Here is a 21,571-nt window from a genome sequence, read left to right on the forward strand (position 1 = left end):
CAGATCATCTGCATACAGCAGCTCCCACGGTAAACCCTCCTTTACCCTCCGAGCCAGCACCTCCATCACAACTACACATAGAAGTGGACTTGGTACCGACCCCTGGTGCACTCCTACCCTCACCTCAAACTCACCACTGTTCCCATCCTTCGTCCTTACAGCTGTGCGTGCTCTCTCGTACATGGCCATCACTACTCTGATCAACCATTCCTCCACTCCTAACTTCCTCAATGCCCATGCCATTACTTCGCGTGGGACCGTATCAAATGCTTTCTCCAGATCAACAAACCCAAAAAACAACTTCTTCCTCTTCTCCATGTACTTCTCCTGCAACTGCCTTACAATAAAAATTGCATCTGTCGTTCCTCTTCCTGGCATAAATCCAAACTGCATTTCGTCAATCTTTACCTTCTTCCTTATCCTCTTCTCCAACACCCTTTCCAATACCTTCATTCCATGCTTCAATAACTTTATTGCTCTATAGGAGCCACAGTCCAGAGGGTCACCTTTCCCCTTGTACAGAGGGACGAGGGTACTCAGTTCCCAATCCACTGGAATGCGGCCTTCTTTCACCACCAGATTACAGATCTCTGTCATTCTCTTCACACCCAAACTTCCTGCTGCCTTAAACATATCTCCCACAACTCCCGTCGGCCCTCCTGCTTTTCTACTCTTCATTGCTCTTATAGCTTCCTCAACTTCCTTCTCAGTTATCTTCTCTGCTGGTCCTAAAACTGGGTTACTCTCGATGTTTCTATCCCATTCATTTTCTACATTCAACAGCCTTTCCATATATCTCTTCCATCTTCCTTTAATTCCATCTGAATCCACAACAATTTGTCCCACTTCATCCTTCAAGCAACTCACCCCCGTCACATCAAATCTCTCTCTCGCTATCTGCTTTGCAATCCTGAATACCGCTCTCTTACCCTCCTCCGAATCCAAGCGTTCTCCAAACATTTTCCTATGGGCCTCCTGCGCCTTTGCAACCTCTTTCTTTGCAGCCTTCTTGGCTTCCTTATAACTTTCATGTGCAGCCTCTTCTTCCACCGTATCCTTTGCCTTTGGCCATTCCTTGAACTTCTTCCTCTTCTCTTCAATCGTCTTTCCAACTTCATCATCCCACCACCATGTTTCCGAGTGCCTCGGTGGTCCTTTTGTCCATCCACATACCTCACCAACGGCTCCCAATAGACTATCTTTCATTGACATCCAACCACTTTCAAGTTCAACCACATCATCTTCAACCATACTCAGCCTCTCTCTTAATGCTTCCTTCACTGTCGCCTCTTTCAACCTCCACACCTTCATCCTCGGTTGGTACTTCACCCGCCGAATTCTCCGCGCACCTTTCACCCTTATATCGCAGACAACCAGGTGGTGCTGCGAAACAGTCTCCTCCCCTGGGATCACCTTTGTGTCCCGGAGGTTTCCCCTATCTCGCTGACGCACCATCAGGTAGTCAATGGTTGTCGTCAACCCACCTGACGTGTATGTAATAAGCTTATTATTCGCTTTCTGGAATTGAGTATTACAGAGCAACAAATCAGCTCCATCAGCAAACTCCAAGATCCTTTCACCTTCTCCATTTCTCACACCATATCCATAACCCCCATGGATTCCCTCAAAACCGTCTGGACTCCTTCCCACAGGTCCATTCAAGTCTCCTCCAACCACAACAACTTCCTCATCTTTCACATTTTCCATCAACTTCTCCATCGCACGCCAGAACATGTTCTTCTCTTCATCGCTTCGACCGACCTGCGGGGCATATCCCGAGATGACGTTCACCAAGAGATTTCCGATCACAATTCTCACCATCATCAACCTTTCACTCACTCTAGTCACACTCACTACACTGTCTACAAACTCCTCAGAAAACATTACACCAACACCATGCACGCCTTCCGGGCACCCTTGCCACATAAACTTGTACTTCTGCCCCTGCCTTCCCTTCACCATTCTCACACCACTTCCCTTCCACCGTGTCTCCTGCACACAACATATGTCCACTCTTCTTCTGACCAATGTTTCAACCACTTCTCCAGATCTCCCTGTCATTGTCCCTACATTCCATGTACCAAACCTCAGAAACCGATCTCCACGTGGGGCATCAGACGAGTGGTCATCATAAATGGAAAAATTTCCTCCCTTGCTTCGATCGGGTTCCCCACCTTGAGTTTTAACGAGAGGGGGTGAGGACCCCCACGGGGTACTTCGGGCTGTACCCTGCCCATCAGTTGTACTCATCATGGTTTCCTTTTGAGGCGATGTTTTTATGGCCGGATGCCCTTCCTGACGCCAACCCTTTGAGTCGCCTTTTACGACACGCAGGGATACGGTGTACCTATTCTGACCGGGGTACACACCGGGTGTACAAGTCATACCAAATACTTAAAAATAAAAGCTATGTTCCACTTCCTTGCTTGACATTCAGCATTTTTCAGGAAAAGAGCATGGACAAACCCTATAGGTTGGCATTCATGGGAAGAAGGAAATTCCTCCTTTGGAAATGCCATGCTGATTGTGGTGAGAAAGGCGGCGCCATTGTTGTTGTGTGTCTGGTACCCAGAGTGCCCCAGGAAGCGATAGCACTTTCCCCAAGCTTAGTAGCTGTTTGTCTCGTGTAACAGTCGTGTGTGTGTTTTTGTTTTTTTTTAGCTCAACTACGAGCCTTATAACCTGGAAAAAATATTTTAATTCATGAGAAATGTGGAAAACAAAATGAGGAATCTTATGCTGTCTTTTGGGACATGAAGGCCAGTGATACCATGAGCAGAACAGTGCTCTGAAAAGCTGTGACTTCCTCTGAAGTTACTCCCTTTCCTTTGTCAATTTCACGATTGACAACATGCCCATGTAAAACAAACTGTCAACCAGGTTTCCAATAAAAAATGGAGTCCTACAGGGCTGTATACTTGCACCAACCCTCCTTTCAATTTTCTTTAACGTGGTGTAAGACAAATCCTCCAACCATAAAAGCACTAGCATCTCCATTCACTTCCACATTGATGTTGGCCTTTTCAGACTTGCCCGCCTCCATGCCTCACTGTAACTTTAATGCATTTTTGCAGTAAGCCACATTCTGCTTGCTCACACAGAGAAAGACATACAAGAGTTAGTCACTTGCTTTGCAGATTATGCAAAACAGTTTGTCCTGACCACCACACCTGAAAGAAAACTTAAATCCTCTCCCAGCCACCTGTAAGAAGTACCTGTCCAGTTCCGAAGATCGATATAGGAGGTTTAATGCAGAAGATTCATTTACTCCACATGTCTATGTTTAAAGGAATTAAATACTTGACATAAATGTTGACATAAATGTTGACAATGTTGACATAAATAAACTACAGTCTATGTAAGGCACATTTTGCCGTTGGGAGATTGAAGAAGCAAGTCTGGCATAACATGAACTCAGAACTGACCAAAGTTAAAGTATATCAAGCTATTATTTCTCCTCTTCTTTATGGAGCTGCACCCTGGGTCTTCTATCACAGGCAGGCATGACAACGAGAAATGTCTCATCAGCCCTGCGTTTGAGTTGTTCTCAACATCTACTGGCAAGATCGATTGCATCACTAATACTCACATGCCAGTGAGAAACCAGCAGCTCAGTATAGAGGCAAAGCTCCTCACCTCCAGCTGGGCTGGCCACATCTTGCGTATGGAGAAAACCCATCAACCAAAAGCTGTCCTGTTTAGAGAACTTAGAGAGGCCAAAGGTAATATCCATCCATCCATTGGGACCATACTCTGTGCAGAGCATTGGTGCTGCCTAAGCAGTCTCCTTGGCTATTGGGCACAATCCTGGACAAATCACCACTCTGACACAGGATACTAGCAAGCTGGTACTCATGTTGCCAACCTCAGAAGGATGACAGGCAGAGTCAACCCCACCTAGTATTAATTCAACAGAAAAGGGGGATTTGAACTCAGGATCCTTGGATCCCAAGCCCACCACCCTAACCATTAAGCCAACACCAGGCATCAATGTAACATCAGTTCTCTGAGAAAGAGATTCAAAGATCAACTGAATACCTGTCTTACCAAAGGAAATGTCGATTACAAGTCAAATGGCATCTCCATTCACCCCCCCCCCCCGAAGTACTTCTCCCAAAAGAGGGCCCTGGCGCTATCAAGCCGACTCCACTTTGAGGAGTGTTGGCGCCATTCAGAGACAAAGTGACACCCACCAAAGGAGCGTGCTGACATTTCCATGATAAGAAACACTTTTGGAACCTCCTTGAACTTGCACCTACTGTAGCTGGCTGTGGCAGTCATGGAAAGTTATTTGGGTTGTTAAGTCACGAAAGACCTTGCCTTCCTCAAAACTGACTTCCCCCTAATCTTTGTTTGTAAAGTTCCGGTCGTCATCACCTTTGGAACTGGATGTGATGTGCTCCTTTGAATTCCATGTTTTTAATAGATCTTTGACCTCTACCAAGTGTAGCATCAAATCGTCAGTAAGATGTTACCACAAGAGGCATGGGAATGCAAATTTCTATAATGATTGCCCTAAAGATACTCCAACAGGCCAGCACTTTCAGATTTATAATGGCCCTTCACTTGTCAATAGCAGGTCAGGACAGAAGAACCTTCACAGATGTGCATGTGTGATAGAGGTCAAGTGTTATGAGACTGTGCTGTCTTTTGTATTCCCAATAAAAATGAATTAGATGCAATGGAGATGCAATTTATTAGTCAATGGTGAGCACTTAGAGGCATCGAGAGTTTGCACCGGATGCTTTAGTATTCAGTGTTTCATTAAATCGTCTGATGAGAAGGCCTTTTCTGCGATGAGTTCCACGTTAATTACTTATGGTCAACTTTGCCCTCAATGCTATTCTGCAAAATGAAGCATCAGTCAACATTGCACAAAAACTCCACTCATGCTGTCAGCATTTTAAATTGTTTACCATGCATGGGTTTTACTCACTCCACCTTAAACGTAATTAATGCTTGCGGTTTCATAAAGTTATGATGAGGAAGTGAAAAAAGTATTGCATCTCTGGAGGAAAATTCAACTCAAAGTCTTTCGAATGATTTGGAGAATTCTTTTTTGGAATAAAACCCCCATTTTTACAAACCACATTCATTTTTGTTCCATTTGCATCACGATCGCCAAATGCAAATAAATGAAAAGCATTTGTGAAAACAAATGAAAAGCAAACAAATGCAATGATTCCTTTGAAACCTACATTGTGGTTTTATGAAGATATGCACGTGGATATATTCCAGCACATTTCATGGTTTGAAAAACAGTAGTCTTTATGCTCTTTGTGAAGGTGAACAGATTGATAATGGTGTGGTAAAGAACAGGTGGAGGACATAAAAATTACATAATAAAACATAAATCGCTGATAAAAAATAAAATGATTTGCAAGAGCAGAAAGGATCATGGGTAGGTATTCGGTTATGACATAATATACATATTCGGTTATGACTAGCACCATGAAAGCCAGCGAAGGGTGAAAGGTTGTTTTTATACAGACAAAGGAATGTAATTTCAGTGGGATAAATGGTGTTAAAAGATTGGATGTGATCAGCAAGCTTGGATGTAAGCATTAATAGATGCAGCAGGTTTTATGATGAACATGTTCAGCTGTTTTCTGCGATGGATAATAATCCATGGGCCAGATACTGAAACCCTCCTCCTGGCTGCTGCCCCCACCCCCCCCCACCCAGCCACCCCAACCAGAGGGAATTTTCTGGACCATAATTTTTGAAGAATATGGGTCCTATGGCTTTGAAATCTGCTTGTTTGCCAATCGCCAAGGTGTGCTCAGCTGTGTTACAGAGCGATTTGTAATTCAGTAAGTGCAAACGGTGAAAATAAGCAATTTTTCAAACATTCCGAGGATATGTCCTGTTTTTCCACATTCTGAGGCAACAAAATTCATTTTTCAATATCACTTTATCTGGATTGAATATCATATTTCACATAAATGTAAGTTAACATTCAATATCAACACCATCATTACTTAGAAATGACAAGAAAATCAGTTCCTTCGTCCAATGACATATCACACAAAACATCTCGTAACATAATACAGGGAAACAAATAAACCCTCCAAACCATACCGAAAATTATATATTTTCTTCCAATAGGATCAAGGTACTCAAATACTTTACCATTCCCTGTAGCATGTATGTACCTGCTAACACTCATAATTACAATTAATAGAAATGATGCCATTTAGGCACGACAAGACATGCGTGCAAATTTAGAATAACAAGCTCAAATGAGCTTAGATCCTCGTCCTCTTAATGATGACATCATAAAAACGAATATGACATTGTGATTTATTAGGTTTGCGATAAATTATCTGTGCTAATGCCTGGCTTAATTCCCGCAAACAAAATTCAAACAGCTTGCCTAGTTTCGGAGATAATGGTATAGGCGATTTCCATTAGCGGCGATACTATGACGTCAACTTTTTTTCAAGGAAGAATTTCCAAAATGAGATGGTTACTGCCTGCGCGTGGGCTTTCCGCATATACATGGCAAGTTTCACGAAGATCCAATGAAAACTCTGGGTTGTGAAACATAAGTTCATAACTTGGTGGTGGTATACTTACATGATGTACAATATGTATTCCTTACCCGAGCTATGAAATCTCCATCACACCAGTCATATTCACGGAGTGCTCAGCCTTTCTCCATCCATGTGATTCAGGATTCGGTATAACAGGATGCTGGACATGGGTATTACTCCAGATAATGCACCTGGTAGTTAGCCCTGAGGACATGCATCTTCAGTGTCGACAGACAGGGTGGCCTGAAGTTCAAATCAATCCCATCTGAGTTGGACACCAGTTGGGTACTGCCCGTCTGGAATTTCTGCTTTGCTATATCATAACGGAACTTGTTTATATCCTCATATGCCTTTTATGGTTTCCCATAGAGACAACAAACAAATTGTTCAAGTTCAGAATAAGTATCATTTGATACTTCATGAGCATTTCCAAGTGCCATGAAGACAGTCATGAAAAGATAACAAAAAATGTGTGCATTACATAAATACCTTGTCTACAAGTGTTGCAGATTCATATGTAAGGGCAGTCAAACAATTAAATATTCATTTTAAATCTAAAATTTTTTTATTAAAGGTTGAGAAACACTAATTGCCCATCTTAAAGTAGTTACCTTAATTATTCTCCTTACAATGTTATCTTGATTTTTAATTATTCTCCAGAGACGGAAAAATGAGAATTACTTATTGTGAATTATGATTGATGTTCCATCTGTAAAACATTCAAACCAGCCAATTGTATCATTTGAAAATCTGATCCAAATTTAAACATACAAGCCTTAATTAAATGTAAGGGTAAATGTGGTTCTCCATCAGTCTTGGGTATGGATAGTAGACATTGTAAACATGGTAAATTGAGAAAAAAAAAACGAGCATCATTATTTTATAATTCAAGGCATACATATTACCAAGCTGTTAGGGTTAGTAATTATTCCATTTATTCCACATTATTTGTAAAATATGAATTCGTTCTTGATTGAGAATGACATCATTCTATATTTTAGCAACTAACATATTGTAGGATGTCAAAGAGTACAGTTTATGTAAAAATTGACATTTTCACCAAACGAGGGACACCTGCAATATATATATGTCTGTAATATGACAAAGCACACCTATATAAATGGCAACCAATTAAATTTCAAATGGAAAGGATCCATGCTTCACAAAAAACATGGTCTCAAACATTCAGATGGAATCAGGTTAACAAAATAAAAACATAGGGGCAATACCCCTGGGCACTCACCTGGTAGCAGCTGGATAAGATAACCAGGGAACCACTGGTAGGGATGGATGACTCACAACATAAGCAACGGAGTAGTAAGTAAATATCTATGGATTTTTTTTTTTTTAATGCCATGAGCAAACCTTGGTATGTCACGGGTGATGAAGGTTGTGGTGAAGTTTCATCGGAATTGTGTGTGCAGTTTCTGAGAAGAAAGCAAACACATATTTTGGGGGGCACCCTCTCCATAGACCTCCTTTGACCTTGAATATTTTAATGGCATGAACAAACTTTGGTACGTCACGGGTGATGAAGGTTGTGGTCAAGCTTCATAAATTTTTTTGTGTAGTTTCAGAGAATAAAGCAAATACATATTGGGGGGGGGGGGCAACCCCCTTACACCTCCTTTGAGCCCAATTTTTCTAGTGTCATGAACAAACTTTGGAACACCATAGGTGATGAAGGGTGGAGTCAAATTTCATCGGAATTGTGTCGTTTCTGAGAAGAAAGCAAATATCTAATTGGGGGAGGTGGGCAACCCCCCCCCCCATAAACTGTCTCTGTAAACTCCCTCAGACCCTGATTATTTTTTTAATGCCATGAACAAACTTTGGTACATTATGGGTGATGAAGGTTGTGGTCAAGCTTCATCAGAATTGCATGTTTAGCATCTGAGAAGAAAGCAAATACCTACTTTGTGGGGCAACCCCTGTGGACCCCCTTTGGGCCCGATTTTTTTTTTTTTTTTTTTTTTTTTTTTTTTTTTTTTTTAATGCCATGAACAAACTTTCGTACATACATGGTGATGAACGTTTTGGTAAAGTTTCATCGAAATCGTACATGCAGTTTCAGAGAAGAAGTTGAAAGTATTTGTGGACGGACGGACAGACGACGGATGGACGGACAGATGATGCACCATTCCATAAGCTCCCCAGAACTACGTTCCAGGTGAGCTAAAAACAATGAAGCTATCAACCTGCCCACAGCTGGAAAAAGGAGCAGGCCGATAGCATCAGTTTCCCACCCGGACTTGTTGGTCATGCTCTGTCCAGACTCGAATAATAGACATGGCGGTAAGGTCGAAAGTATATATATTCTACTGATGCCAACTTCATCCAGGTTCGTTTTCAAAAATGTTTGACAGAGACAATCTTTTGGCCAAAGCAAACATCCTTGCCAAACTTTTTTCTTTTTTTTTCATGAATCGAGTAGGAGTTTGTAGATATATCATATTCAGGACAAAGATATTAGAACACATCATTGTGCTTTCACACTAAATTCAAGGGAACAGGAATACACGATACTGGCACTTGGTAGAGCACATACCTCCGCCAGGCTGAATAGTTTACGTTTTGTATCCCACTGATGGGCCAGATCTGCATCCGGACCTGAAGCAAAATCGAATCAGCTTCTTCTTGTCACCTATCAAACTCATCCACCAAGTTTCATCTGCATCCATCCATAACGTTTTGAGATGTAGTGCTATACAGTATATCGTTTTAGCCCTATCACTCAACGATGACGAATCACTTGAATAACACTGAACAACAAATTTCAAAAATTTTTTTTTACTGGAGATGTGTAAAGTGATTAAGACTAATTTGGGTACGCTGATTTCAAAAATCATAACCGTTTTGCTGTATCACGTCAGGATTTTCAGGAACAGAAATATTCCCATTGCCTAGAAGTCAGGATTTCAATGAAATTTACATATGTCTTTAACATGTCTATTTCGTACAATTGTTGTTAACTTGTGTTATATTTCTTTCTTTCAGATAAAGATGAGTAGGCGTTCCTGTACCAATCATCCTGACAACTTCTGTTATGTCTGTGGTCGGTATACCAAAAAAGATCAACAGCGAAGTATATCTACAGCAGTGAAAATGAAGGCCGCCTACTTTCACTACTTCGGGTGTAAGGTGGGGGACCAAGAACAGAGCTGGGCACCACACATCTGCTGCACAAGCTGTCACACAACCTTGACTCAGTGGTTGGTGGGCAAGCGCGCGAGCATGCCATTTGCGGTGCCCATGATATGGCGTGAGCCGCAGAATCATCATGATGATTGTTATTTCTGCTGCACAAGCATCGCCGGCTTCAACAAGAAGAATAAAGGTCACATCAAGTACGCTGACTGCGTCTCTGCTCGTAAACCTGTGCCTCATGATGACGAGAACCCCGTTCCAACACCTCCAGCTGATCAGAACATTGCTGTAAGCAGTGGTGAAGAGGATGGTGATGATGAACCTTTTGAACCCGACACTCAAGAATCACATCTTCTGAACCAGGGAGACTTAAATGATCTTGTAAGAGATCTCTCGCTGTCAAAGGCGAAGGCAGAGCTGCTTGGATCAAGGCTGCAGCAGTGGAATCTACTTGAACCTAACACCAAGATATCCTTGTTCTGAGCACGTCACAGAGACATGGCTGAGTTCTTTGAGATGGAAGACACGATGACATTCTGCAGTGACATCAACGGTCTGTTGAAAGAACTTGGGTGTGATCACGATCCTGCAGACTGGCGCCTCTTCATCGACTCGGGGAAGAACAGCTTGAAGGCTGTTTTGCTCCACAATGGCAACGAGAAACCATCATTCCCACTGGCTCACGCGTTCGGCATGACAGAGACCTATGAGACTATGCGGCAGCTGCTTGATTCCATCAAGTACAATGACTTCAACTGGCACATCTGCGGAGACTTGAAAGTGGTGGCGCTGTTGTTAGGGCTGCAGTCAGGCTACACGAAATACATGTGCTTCCTTTGTCTCTGGGATAGCAGAGACGACAAGAATCACTGGACGAAGAAAGATTGGGAAGAGCGAAAAGAGCATGTACCTGGTCGACACAACGTGAAGCATGTCGCCCTTGTCGACCCAGCCAAGGTTTTCCTTCCACCACTCCACATAAAGCTCGGCTTGATGAAAAGTTTTGTATGGGCAATGGATCTGAATGGGCGTGGGTTTTTATACCTCAAGGAAAAGTTTGGCAACACCTTGTCGGAGGCCAAGATCAAGGCTGGTGTCTTTGTTGGACCGCAAATCCGACAGATTATGAAGGACGAAACTTTTCCGACAACTCTAAACCCCAAAGAGCTGGCAGCGTGGAGGAGCTTCAAAGCTGTGACGGACAACTTCTTGGGGAACGAGCGCGCGGACAACTATGAAGAAATAGTGCAGCAGCTGCTGGAGTCCTTCAGGAAACTTGGCTCCAGGATGTCCCTGAAAATCCATTTCCTACACCAGCACCTGAACTTCTTCCCTGACAACTTGGGAGCAGTCTCGGACGAGCACGGCGAGCGATTCCACCAAGAGATTTCACTCATGGAGACACGTTACCAAGGGCGGCACAACCCGAACATGATGGGCGATTTCTGCTGGTTCCTGCATCGTGAAACTGACACAGAGCAGCACAAACGCAAAGCCAAATGCCTAAAGCATTTTTAATTACATTCTAGTGGAGTTTTTCTGTAATTTCTATAATTTTGAAGCATTCATGATGAAATAAATGAATAAATGAATTTTTGTAAATTTCATTGAAATCCTGACTTCTAGGCAATGGGAATATTTCTGTTACTGAAAATCCTGACGTGATACAGCAAAACGGTTATGATTTTTGAAATCAGCGTACCCAAATTAGTCTAAATCACTTTACACATCTCCAGTAAAAAAATTTTGTTGTTTAGTGTAATCCTCGGATCTGGATCCGAGTTCAAATCTTCACCAAAATCTAATCAATTCTTCCTTGTTACATACCCAACCTGCCTACCAAGTATATAGTATAAGATTTGAACGATTGGGATTATACATTTTTTAAAAGGAGAAAGGCGCATCCAACCAATAAGGTAACTAGATCTACTCTGCTAATTGAAGTGATAAGCAAGGATTGGCAAAATAGAACACAGAGCACAGATTGATGAAGCCTAAAAGCCTCTACACACCATCCACCATGTCATTTCAAAACTAAAGGACACAATATCAACTGATGATAAATCTGGAGTAGTTTACCATTTGTCATGCAGAGACTGTGACCAATTCAACATTGGTGAAACTGGAAGGAATTTGAAACAAAGATGAGATGAACATGATCGTGCAGTTAGACTTGAAAAGGTGATCCAGTCAACCATAACAAGTCATTGCCTGCAATCTGGCCACAAATATGACTGAGAGGACCCATGCCCTAGACACAACATCCAACAAATGACAGATTGATACTGGAGGCATGGCTTGTCAAGAGCCAAGACGGTGGTCCAACTGTGGAGACTGGGGACAATACACACCTCTGATAAAAATGGCAAAAAACTGGATGGTACAATCAACTGGATAAGGTGAGCAAGAAAGAGCACTTTGTCCATAATACCACACCCACTCATGCACAACACCTAACGGAAACTCCACCAAACATGCAACCCACATGTCATCGCTTCCAACCTGGACATGAAACCAGCCATGTTCATGCTCCGGAAACAAAAACAACTAGAATAGCACTCGGTAGAGCGCATACCTCCCACACGTAATGCCTGATCCACGAGAACATATCGGGCCCAATACATTTTTGAAATATCATGCTATATATTGTTTTTGGCCCGATCTCTCAATGGTGAAGAATCACTTTAAAAAATTATCGGATCCAAATCCGGATCTTCAACAAAATTGAATCAATTATTCCTTGTCCACACACCCAACATGTCCAGCAAATTTCAACCAAATCCATCCCCAACTTTTTGAGATATCGAGCTATATATCGTTTTTGGCCATGTCTTTCAATGGTGAAGAATCAATTTTAAAATTCTAGTCGTCTGATCCGGATCCGGACATTCACCAAAATTTAATCAGTTCGACCTTGTCACACACCTAACCTGCCCACCAAATTTCATCCAGATCCATCCACAACTTTCTGAGATCCTGTACACAGACACACAGACAGAGAGGTGTGAAAACATAACCCCCTTCACCTTTGGTGGCGGAGGTAACTAGAATGGCACTCAGTAAAGTGCATACCTTCACCAGGCTGAAGTTTGTTTTGTATCCCACTGATAAGTCGGATCTGAATTCGGACCTCAACCAAGATCCAATTGGCTTGTTCTTGTCGCTTAACCAACACTTCCACCGAGTTTTGTCATAACCCGTCCATAACTTTTTTAGATATCGTGCAATGTATCGTTTTTGGCCCTATTTCTCAATGGTAAAGAATCACTTAAAATTTTTCTGGGATCCGGATCCGGATCTTCACCAAAATCTCATTATTTCGTCCTAGTCACACACCCAACCTGCCCACCAAATTTAATCCGAATGTGAAACTTTTTGAGATGTTCTGTTCACAGATAAACAGACAGACAGGGGTGAAAACATATCCAAAGGTGGCAGAGGTAGCAACAACACACACACACACACACACACACACACACACACACACACACACACACACACACACACACACACACACACACACACACACACACACACACACACACACACACACACACACACACACACACACACCACCAGATCACGAGTAAATAATGAAAACAGCAGGACAGACCAACAATTATGTGATTTCACATTTATTGCTTGAGTTTTGGCAAAATAGTAACACTCCTCCATTGACCTCGTGCACCAGCACATGACCGGGAATGAGCAGTCACATCGGGAATAAAGTTGACCAGTGCCGAGGCTCGTGGTCTATAGGCCTGAAGAATATAGGTCTATAGGCCTATAGGTCTGAAGCTCGTTGGGAAGTGGGTGAATCGTTCCCAGAGACCGGGTTGAGCTCTTACTTGTTACTTAAATTAGTGAAGTAGATCTAGTTACTTTTTTGATGTAGATGTAGTTCTTCTTTTAAAAAAAAAATATATGTAGCATTGATGCCATGCTACCTGTTTATTTCAGGGCCTTGTCTATATTTTTTGTACTGTCCATAAACAAAGAGCTGCACAGAAAGAAAATACTTTTAAAAATTATTCTTGTGCATGACACAATGTGGCATGCTCCATGTGATTTGAAGCCGAGCTATCTCTATCATGAGTCAAGGGGTTCAGATGGGAACACATAAGGTCAATGTTGAATAATTGAAAGCACAAATACACAAACGGTTTGAACTTGACAGAAGGTTTTAAAGACTGTACGAAAAATCAGTTGACAATGAGGTTCAATTACTTGCATTAAGGAGACCTTTACTCACCATCAAGATTCCCACTCTAAAAAAGGGGAAAAAAATCATTGCTGTTGGCACACAGGTAGGTTGCATGTTCATCACAATGCTACTAAATGCATGGCCTGTGCAGGGCATCCAGGGAAATATCGCACCTTCCTGCCATCCAACCCTGGCCTTGAACCCCAGTTGAGCCCAGAGGAAAAACTGGCACTTCCTGCAGCTCCTGGCCGTCAACCAGATCTCCTCCTTGGAAGCTTGGACCAATCAACAGCCCAGGTAAGCCATCGTTTAACTTGCTTGGGCAATATTATCAAGTGATTTGACTTCCTGAATCCTGTGCCCTTTCCTTCTAATGACGTGTTTCATTGAAAAGTCCTCCTCTTTGATTTTCATTTAATATTTTTGTTGTTTTTTTTCTCACTTCCACCAACATCAGTTGCATATCGTGTAAAGTTCCACATCGTGTTATTGTGAAGGTTTTGTTTGAGATTTCTTTTGAACACGCGCGATTGTTTTTTATTTTTATTTTTTTATTTTGCTGACATTTAACCGTTCGCGCTTGAATGAAAATTCTATTCTTATTCTTATTTAAATTCGTCTTCACATTCTCCTTGATGTAACTGTGAATGTGTGCGTTGTGGTATCTGGCATTGAAACTTTATTTAAATTTACTTTCATTGTGATAATGTTGGTGTCCTATATTTAATACTTTGTTAAACTCGTTTAATTATGCATTGCTGCTTCGTTGACTTCATGCCGATGATTATGATTTCACATGAGGTATCGGTTGTTCATGTTGTAGGAAGGAAATCAAAGGCAGATTCTCCCTTTTCAAATTGCTTTGGAGCCAAAAACGTGACCTAGGGGTAGGGGGAGAGAGAGAGAGGGGTAGGGGGAGAGAGAGAGAGAGAGAGGGGTAGGGGGAGAGAGAGAGAGAGGGGTAGGGAGAGAGAGAGAGAGAGAGAGGGGTAGGGAGAGAGAGAGAGAGAGAGAGAGAGAGAGAGAGAGAGAGAGAGAGAGAGAGAGAGAGAGAGAGAGAGAGAGAGAGAGAGGGGTAGAGAGAGAGGTAGAGAGAGAGGGTAGAGAGAGGTAGAGAGAGAGGGGTAGAGAGAGGTAGAGAGAGAGGGGTAGAGAGAGGTAGAGAGAGAGGGGTAGAGAGGGGTAGAGAGAGGTAGAGAGAGAGGGGTAGAGAGAGGTAGAGAGAGGTGGAGAGAGAGGGGTAGAGAGAGAGAGGGGTAGAGAGAGGGGTAGAGAGAGGGGTAGAGAGAGAGAGAGAGAGAGAGAGAGAGAGAGAGAGAGAGAGAGAGAGAGAGAGAGAGAGAGAGAGAGAGAGAGAGAGAGAGAGAGAGAGAGAGAGAGAGAGAGAGAGAGAGAGAGAGAGAGAGAGAGAGAGAGAGAGAGAGAGAGAGAGAGAGAGAGAGAGAGAGAGAGAGAGAGAGAGAGAGAGAGAGAGAGAGAGAGAGAGAGAGAGAGAGAGAGAGAGAGAGAGACAGACAGGAAGAGAAAGAAGGAGAGACAGGAAGAGAAAGAAGGAGAGAGAGGAAGAGAAAGAAGGAGAGAGAGGAAGAGAAAGAAGGAGAGAGAGGAAGAGAAAGAAGGAGAGAGGAAGAGAAAGAAGGAGAGAGGAAGAGAAAGAAGGAGGGAGGAAGAGAAAGGAGGGAGGAAGAGAAAGAGGGAGAGAAAGAGAGAAAGAGGGAGAGAATTTTGAATTTGAAACCTCATTTATTACATTGAGGCACACGCAGTATAATACATATTTACAATAATACAGAATTCAACAGGAAAAAAAAACCTCACAGTTTAAAGAAAATTATAAAGTAATTACAAGTTCTGAATTATTCACAAAACACAAAATATTTGTGATGCACTATTTTCTCTCAAACAGTTTAACATTTTGATTGCTCAAAAATAAATCAAATTCCAACCTAAATAATGTTGAGACAAAGCCTTTAAAAATAGAGATAACATCTGATCCGTGACCATTGTCGATTTTAATTTTCCTAGATTTGTGGATTGCACATTTTGCAACAACACCCAGAAAATTTAAAAGAACATCCACATCTCTACATATCGGTTTAAAGGGTACACCAAAAATAAACATGTGAAAACTAAAGGAAAAGGATAATTGGTGAAAAAGATGATCAAGTGGAAGAAAAGAGAAGTTAGTCGACAACACTTCACATAAGCATGAAACAAGTCCTGATCACAGAAAGGACAAATTTCTGTCAGCGAATTATTAATATGGTGAACAAATGTTTTGGAGGGGAGGGCCCAGTGTGCCAACCTCCACTGTATATTTGCTAATACACCATGTATGGGTAAGGTACACATATTTAGTCAAAGTGGAGTTCAGGGAGAACCCTGCCCTCACCACTCTGACCACAACGCTATTCGTGTTCTTCCAGAATGGGATACGTTTTCCTTTTGTCGAAGAAGATCACAAATTCCAGTCTTAAGGCCCGGTTACACCTTGACGTTTTAGCCAACGTATGCCGATTTTTGAATTTTTTTTTCTAAAACGCTGGCACACGTTGAATACGTTATGGGTAAGTTTTGATAACATTGAGAGCACGCTGAAAAACACTGCCATACGTCGTTGTACGTTGGCTTTAAACGTTGTACTTTTTGGTTGTCCTCAAATTTTTTCATGCTTGAAATTTCACGACGTATGCCGGTGTATGACTCACACGTTCCGCTACACTGGCCACAAGTTGTATGCACGGTCTGCGATCGTTGACAGACGTCAACACATGCTACTTGGAAGTTAATCATAAGTTGAGACACGCCGAGGTAATGTTTAGCATACCCGAAACTTATTTCTAACCTATGATTAACGTGTTGTTGGCACGTTACGCGATCGTTGCCACACGTCGACAGACGTTACTTTTAAGTTACTCATAGGCTGAAAGACGTCGGTATAACGGATCGTCCTTGCGTCAGCGTCCACGGCCACGGCCAGGACACTATTTGCAGCATTCTTCAAACTTTTCTTCGGCATGACGAGGATGTTCACACTTCGATGTCTAGCTTGGTTATGATTCCAATTGTCCATCGGCAGCGTCTATTTAAAATAGTCGAGTTTGAGCGTTTTAACACGTTCAGAAGAAACGCTTCAAATTTCCAAACCCCAGCGTCAAAAAACAAAGGCGAGTGACAGCAATTTAAATCGTTCATTGTAAACAATGAAAATAGTTGAGTGGTACCGTTTAAAAGTCGTTGAGTGTAAAAAAAATCCAATTGTTGAGCGCAAGCGTCTACTTTCAACAGTGGAGTTTGAGCGATTTAGCACGTTCAATAGAAACGATTAAAATTTCCGAGCGCCAACATCAAAAAACAAAGGCGAGTGACAGAAATTTAAATCGTTCATTGTAAACAATGAAAATAGCTGAGTGGTACCGTTTAAAAGTAGTTGAGTGTCAAAAAAATCCAATTGTTGAGCCTAAGCGTCTACTTTCAATAGTGGAGATGCAGCCATTTAAATCGTTGAGTTTATCATTTAAATCGTTAAATCGTTAAACGCAAGGACGATCCATCATAACCCACACCCTCCCCTCACACTCACCTACTACTGCCAACATGAACAAACTACTACTAATACTGATACTGATACTGATATTGATACTGTTACTGCTGACATGGACATCGACTCAAAAAGCACTCGAAAACACTGTTGGGTTCCCCTTTTATGAGCAGCATTTTTGTATACCAATTCCCAAAACCGCTGGGAACACGTCTTTATATGGCAGTTGTAAGTTAGAAACACGTTATTTTTTTTTTTTGTCGACCGGAAGACGTCATTGGAATACGTCTACATACGTCGATGTGTGTTGGGACTACGTAAAGAATTGGTTCAAAGCACGTCAAACATAAGTTAGAAATAAGTTTCGCGTAAAAAAGACATTACCGCGACGCGTTTCGACTTATGAGTAGCTTATAAGTAGCCTTTGTGGACGTGTGTAAGCGTCCACATATCGTGTGTAAAACTTATCCCCATCGCATGCGGAACGTGTGTCATACGCCGAGTACGTCGTAAAATTTTGAACATGTTTAAAATTTCTTGACGTACTCTACTTACTACGACGTATGATAGCGTACTTTAGCGTTCTACTCACATATACCAAACTTACTCATACCATATTTGACGTGCCCCAACGTTTTAGACACATTTTTCTTAGGTCGGCATACGCTGGCAAGATCGCCAAGGTGTGACCGCGATGTTGACACTTCCATTTCTACGGCAGTTATGATTCGAATCGTTGTGCATCAGCCTTTTAATAGGCTACGTCATGACATCGTCGGCGATGCGTGCAACGCGCTATGCCTAAGTTAGACTATCGTTGGGCATCGGTTGTGTAGGCCGACAACAGGTTCAGCATTCGTTGGTATAAGTTATCTATAACACAACGAAACGTTCTGTGTCCGTTACCAATGCGTTATACATAAGACCAAGTCGCTATGAATACGTCCGAATCTTTAAAAAAAAACATCAAAAGTTCAACGTAAGCCAGCGTTTTACATACATTTTAATACGTTGCCCTCGCTGGCTAAAACGTCAAGGTGTGACCGGGCCTTTAGTTACAAGATGAAAGGGGGGGGGGGGGGTATGTTCAATCTCCGAGCAAAAAGAAGAAGAAGAAAGGAGTACTTTGATCTTGGGAAAGCTTAACCGGAAACCCTCAATGATACCAATACCTTCCCCAGCCAATATTTAACTGTTTAAACTTCCGGATAACTACACGCACCACCTTGTTCACAAGTCAGACAGATCTAGAACCAACTGCAGACACCACCACACCAACAGGTTTCCACTTAACCCCAGATATGTCTCTCAAGTCACACACCTTATTCATTCCTCCTTGGATACATTTTTGAATCATAGCATGACTGTGAGAAACACCAGGGAAAAAATTATTGAAAAAAAAGGGGTTCTTGAAGGAACATTCTACAATTATATGCCTCAAGCAGCCAATGGACATCAAACTTTTTCTAAATGCCCAGTAAACTACGATAGAACTGAGAAAGAGAAACAAAGTTAATGTGCTCGAGATCCATCAAAAAAGATGCCAATAATATCTCAGTTTACCAGGTTGTTGCCGGAGAAAAAAAGCAAATGGTCACCGGGTTAGCTGTTCAATGAACAGCAATTTCTGCAGAGACTGCAATCGAAAGGCCACAATCCGACCAAAGATGTTGATAACACCTTGGCCACCTTCCTTCCAGGGATAGTACAGTATCTCAGGTTGTAACCAATGGTATCCACTCCAAAATAAATTTACCAGCATTCATTGAATAGCCATAATTCGTTGATTTGATTGCTGCAGAACAGTGATTCTGTGCCACAATTTTGTTGTAATCAAATTATTGATTACAAGAGTACGACCTTTATATGAAAGGGACTTCAACAGTCGTTCCCATGTTTTCAGTCTGTACTAAATTTGTTCCAATACTCCTTCCCAATTCTTCATCTCCATCTCATGATTGCCACGGTACACTCTGAGATATTTAACTCCGTCCGTTCTCCAGACTAAGTTCTGTGGGATTGATGGTGGTAATGCACAGGAGAGGTCACCTTTTCCACACCATAATGCTGCACTATTATTCCAATTTATCCCACCAGAGGAGGCCACAGATAAATTTCTCAGGCAATGCTATAAAGCAGAGACATCCTTTGTACTTTTAATTAAAACAAAGACATCATCAGAATACGCCGTCTGCACAAATCTTGCTCCTTCTATACTTCTCATTCCCTGAGGTATTTGCTGTCTAATTGATAGCAGGAGTGGCTCAAGGGCAATTATTATCTCCATTATAATACCAAGCTTGCACACTAAAAACTTGGCTCGCCGTCACACGATCCCTATGAAATTGCTGTTGCACTTAGCGGACATGCCGACAATGTTTGGGAAGTCTTGGCGTTCCATAGTACCACTTGCATTTTGCACAATGCGTATTTTTGTAATTCCCCGTGTACGGTCTGTCATCTGCTACCAGCTATGTTGTACTGCTATCCCGTGCATGTGCACGGTATAAAAAAAAAAAAAAATATATATATATATATATATATATATATATACATATATACATACATATATACATACATATATACAAGACCAGAAAGAGGGTAACCTTGCCGGATACCCCATTGAAAAGGAAAGGGAGAACATAACCTGTTATTAACTTTCAACATACAATGAGTATTGGTATATAGGAGTTTTACACAAGAGATGAAAGTTTCACCAAAACTCATTCCCTTCGAAACAGAAAAAGGTATTTGTGATCAACACGATCAAAGGCTTTAGCTTGATCAATAAATAGTAATCCAAAATCATCAAACAGGTGCTTATTGCACGAAATAATATCTCTTAACAAAAACATATTGTCATGGATAGATCTTCCAGGCACACAAGAAGTTTGGTCTGGATGTCTAACAGAACTGATAACAGATTTCATGTGATTTGCAAGGACTTTAGAGAGAATTTTATAATCAGCACACAGTAAAGATACCGGTCGCCAGTTCTCCATCAGTTGAGGGTTCCCAGATTTTGGCAGTAAACGTACGATCGCTCTTCTGTAGGACACCGGAAGTTCTCCATCACGTTTGCTTTCATCAAGAACGTCAAGTAAATCAGGTCCACAATGTTCCAAAATGTCTGATAGAATTCCCCCAGCAAGCCATCTATTCCAGAGGCTTTCCCATCTTTCAGGCTCCTCACAGCTGCTTCAAGTTCATTTGCCGAAATTGGGGAGTCAAGCATGCATTGCTCATCCTCCTTGACATTTGGGAGCCCAGCAATTAATTATTGCATCACCTCATTGTCCACGTTCTGAGGAGAATACAAGTTAGAATAGAAATCCCTCAGTGTACACATGATCGCTTGCCGAGAGATTACCAGGGACCCATTGGGAGTGAGTAAACTATGAATTTGTTGTGACCTTTTAAGAGCAGTCTATAATTTAAAGAACTCCTTGTTTGGCATATCCAATGTTAAATAGCTCATTCGCATTCTTACCAGGGTACCTATTGCTTGTTGCGATACCATTTCCTCTAGCAATGCTTTCTTAGCCCATATTATTTGGTCACGTGTGTTTTTCCCAACCTCATCATCGTTCTGTTCTCGGAATACTATTTCCCGTTTTAACCGATCAATTGATATTGACTGCCTTTTGGTACTGTATAAACTGTATTGTTGGCAAAAAGTTTTTATTTGGGTTATTGCGATATCCCACCACAACCGGAGACTATCAAGATGAGATCGAGAAGATCGAATTTTCTCCCACACGACTCGAAAGGCATCATTGAAACCCTTGTCTTGTAAGAGAAGAGTATTGAGAGACCAATAAGCATGACCACAGGGTGGAAAGGGTAATTTGAAAGACATTGAGATTAGGCTGTGATCAGTAAACCCAGTCGGCACAATTTGAGTAGAAGACACATTTGACATTGGCTTATTAACGTAAAACCTGTCAAGCCTTGCCATTGGCATAATGCCATCATTACATCTACACCATGTGTAACAACGCAAGAGTGGATGTTGCGACCTCCACACATCCTCAAAACAGAAAATTTTGATGGTGTCTTCTAACACTTTCGTGGAGACAACATACAGTTCATGGCCATTCCTATCAATTGAAGGACAAACTGTGCAGTTAAAATCTCCCACAA

General features: G+C 41.8%; 1 protein-coding gene across 9 annotated transcripts in view; it reads left to right on the forward strand.

Annotated features, from left to right (window-relative positions):
- LOC147015001 (protocadherin-10-like) overlaps window positions 1-21,571 on the forward strand; it is a 592,231-nt gene that overhangs the window by 371,864 nt on the left and 198,796 nt on the right. For 8 of the 9 annotated variants that reach the window (XM_085849272.1, XM_085849275.1, XM_085849273.1 and 5 more), the window contains one exon: window positions 14,039-14,184. The exons of the other annotated variant lie outside the window; for it this stretch is intronic. In XM_085849272.1, the coding sequence (XP_085705398.1) occupies window positions 14,039-14,184 (146 nt within the window). The remainder of the gene's footprint in view (window positions 1-14,038; window positions 14,185-21,571) is intronic. 9 annotated transcript variants of the gene reach the window in all.

This window comes from Eptatretus burgeri, chromosome 12 (assembly GCF_056783735.1).
Source record: "Eptatretus burgeri isolate ZD-2024b chromosome 12, Ebu_testis_v1, whole genome shotgun sequence".
NCBI classification, from domain to species: Eukaryota; Metazoa; Chordata; class Myxini; order Myxiniformes; family Myxinidae; genus Eptatretus; species Eptatretus burgeri.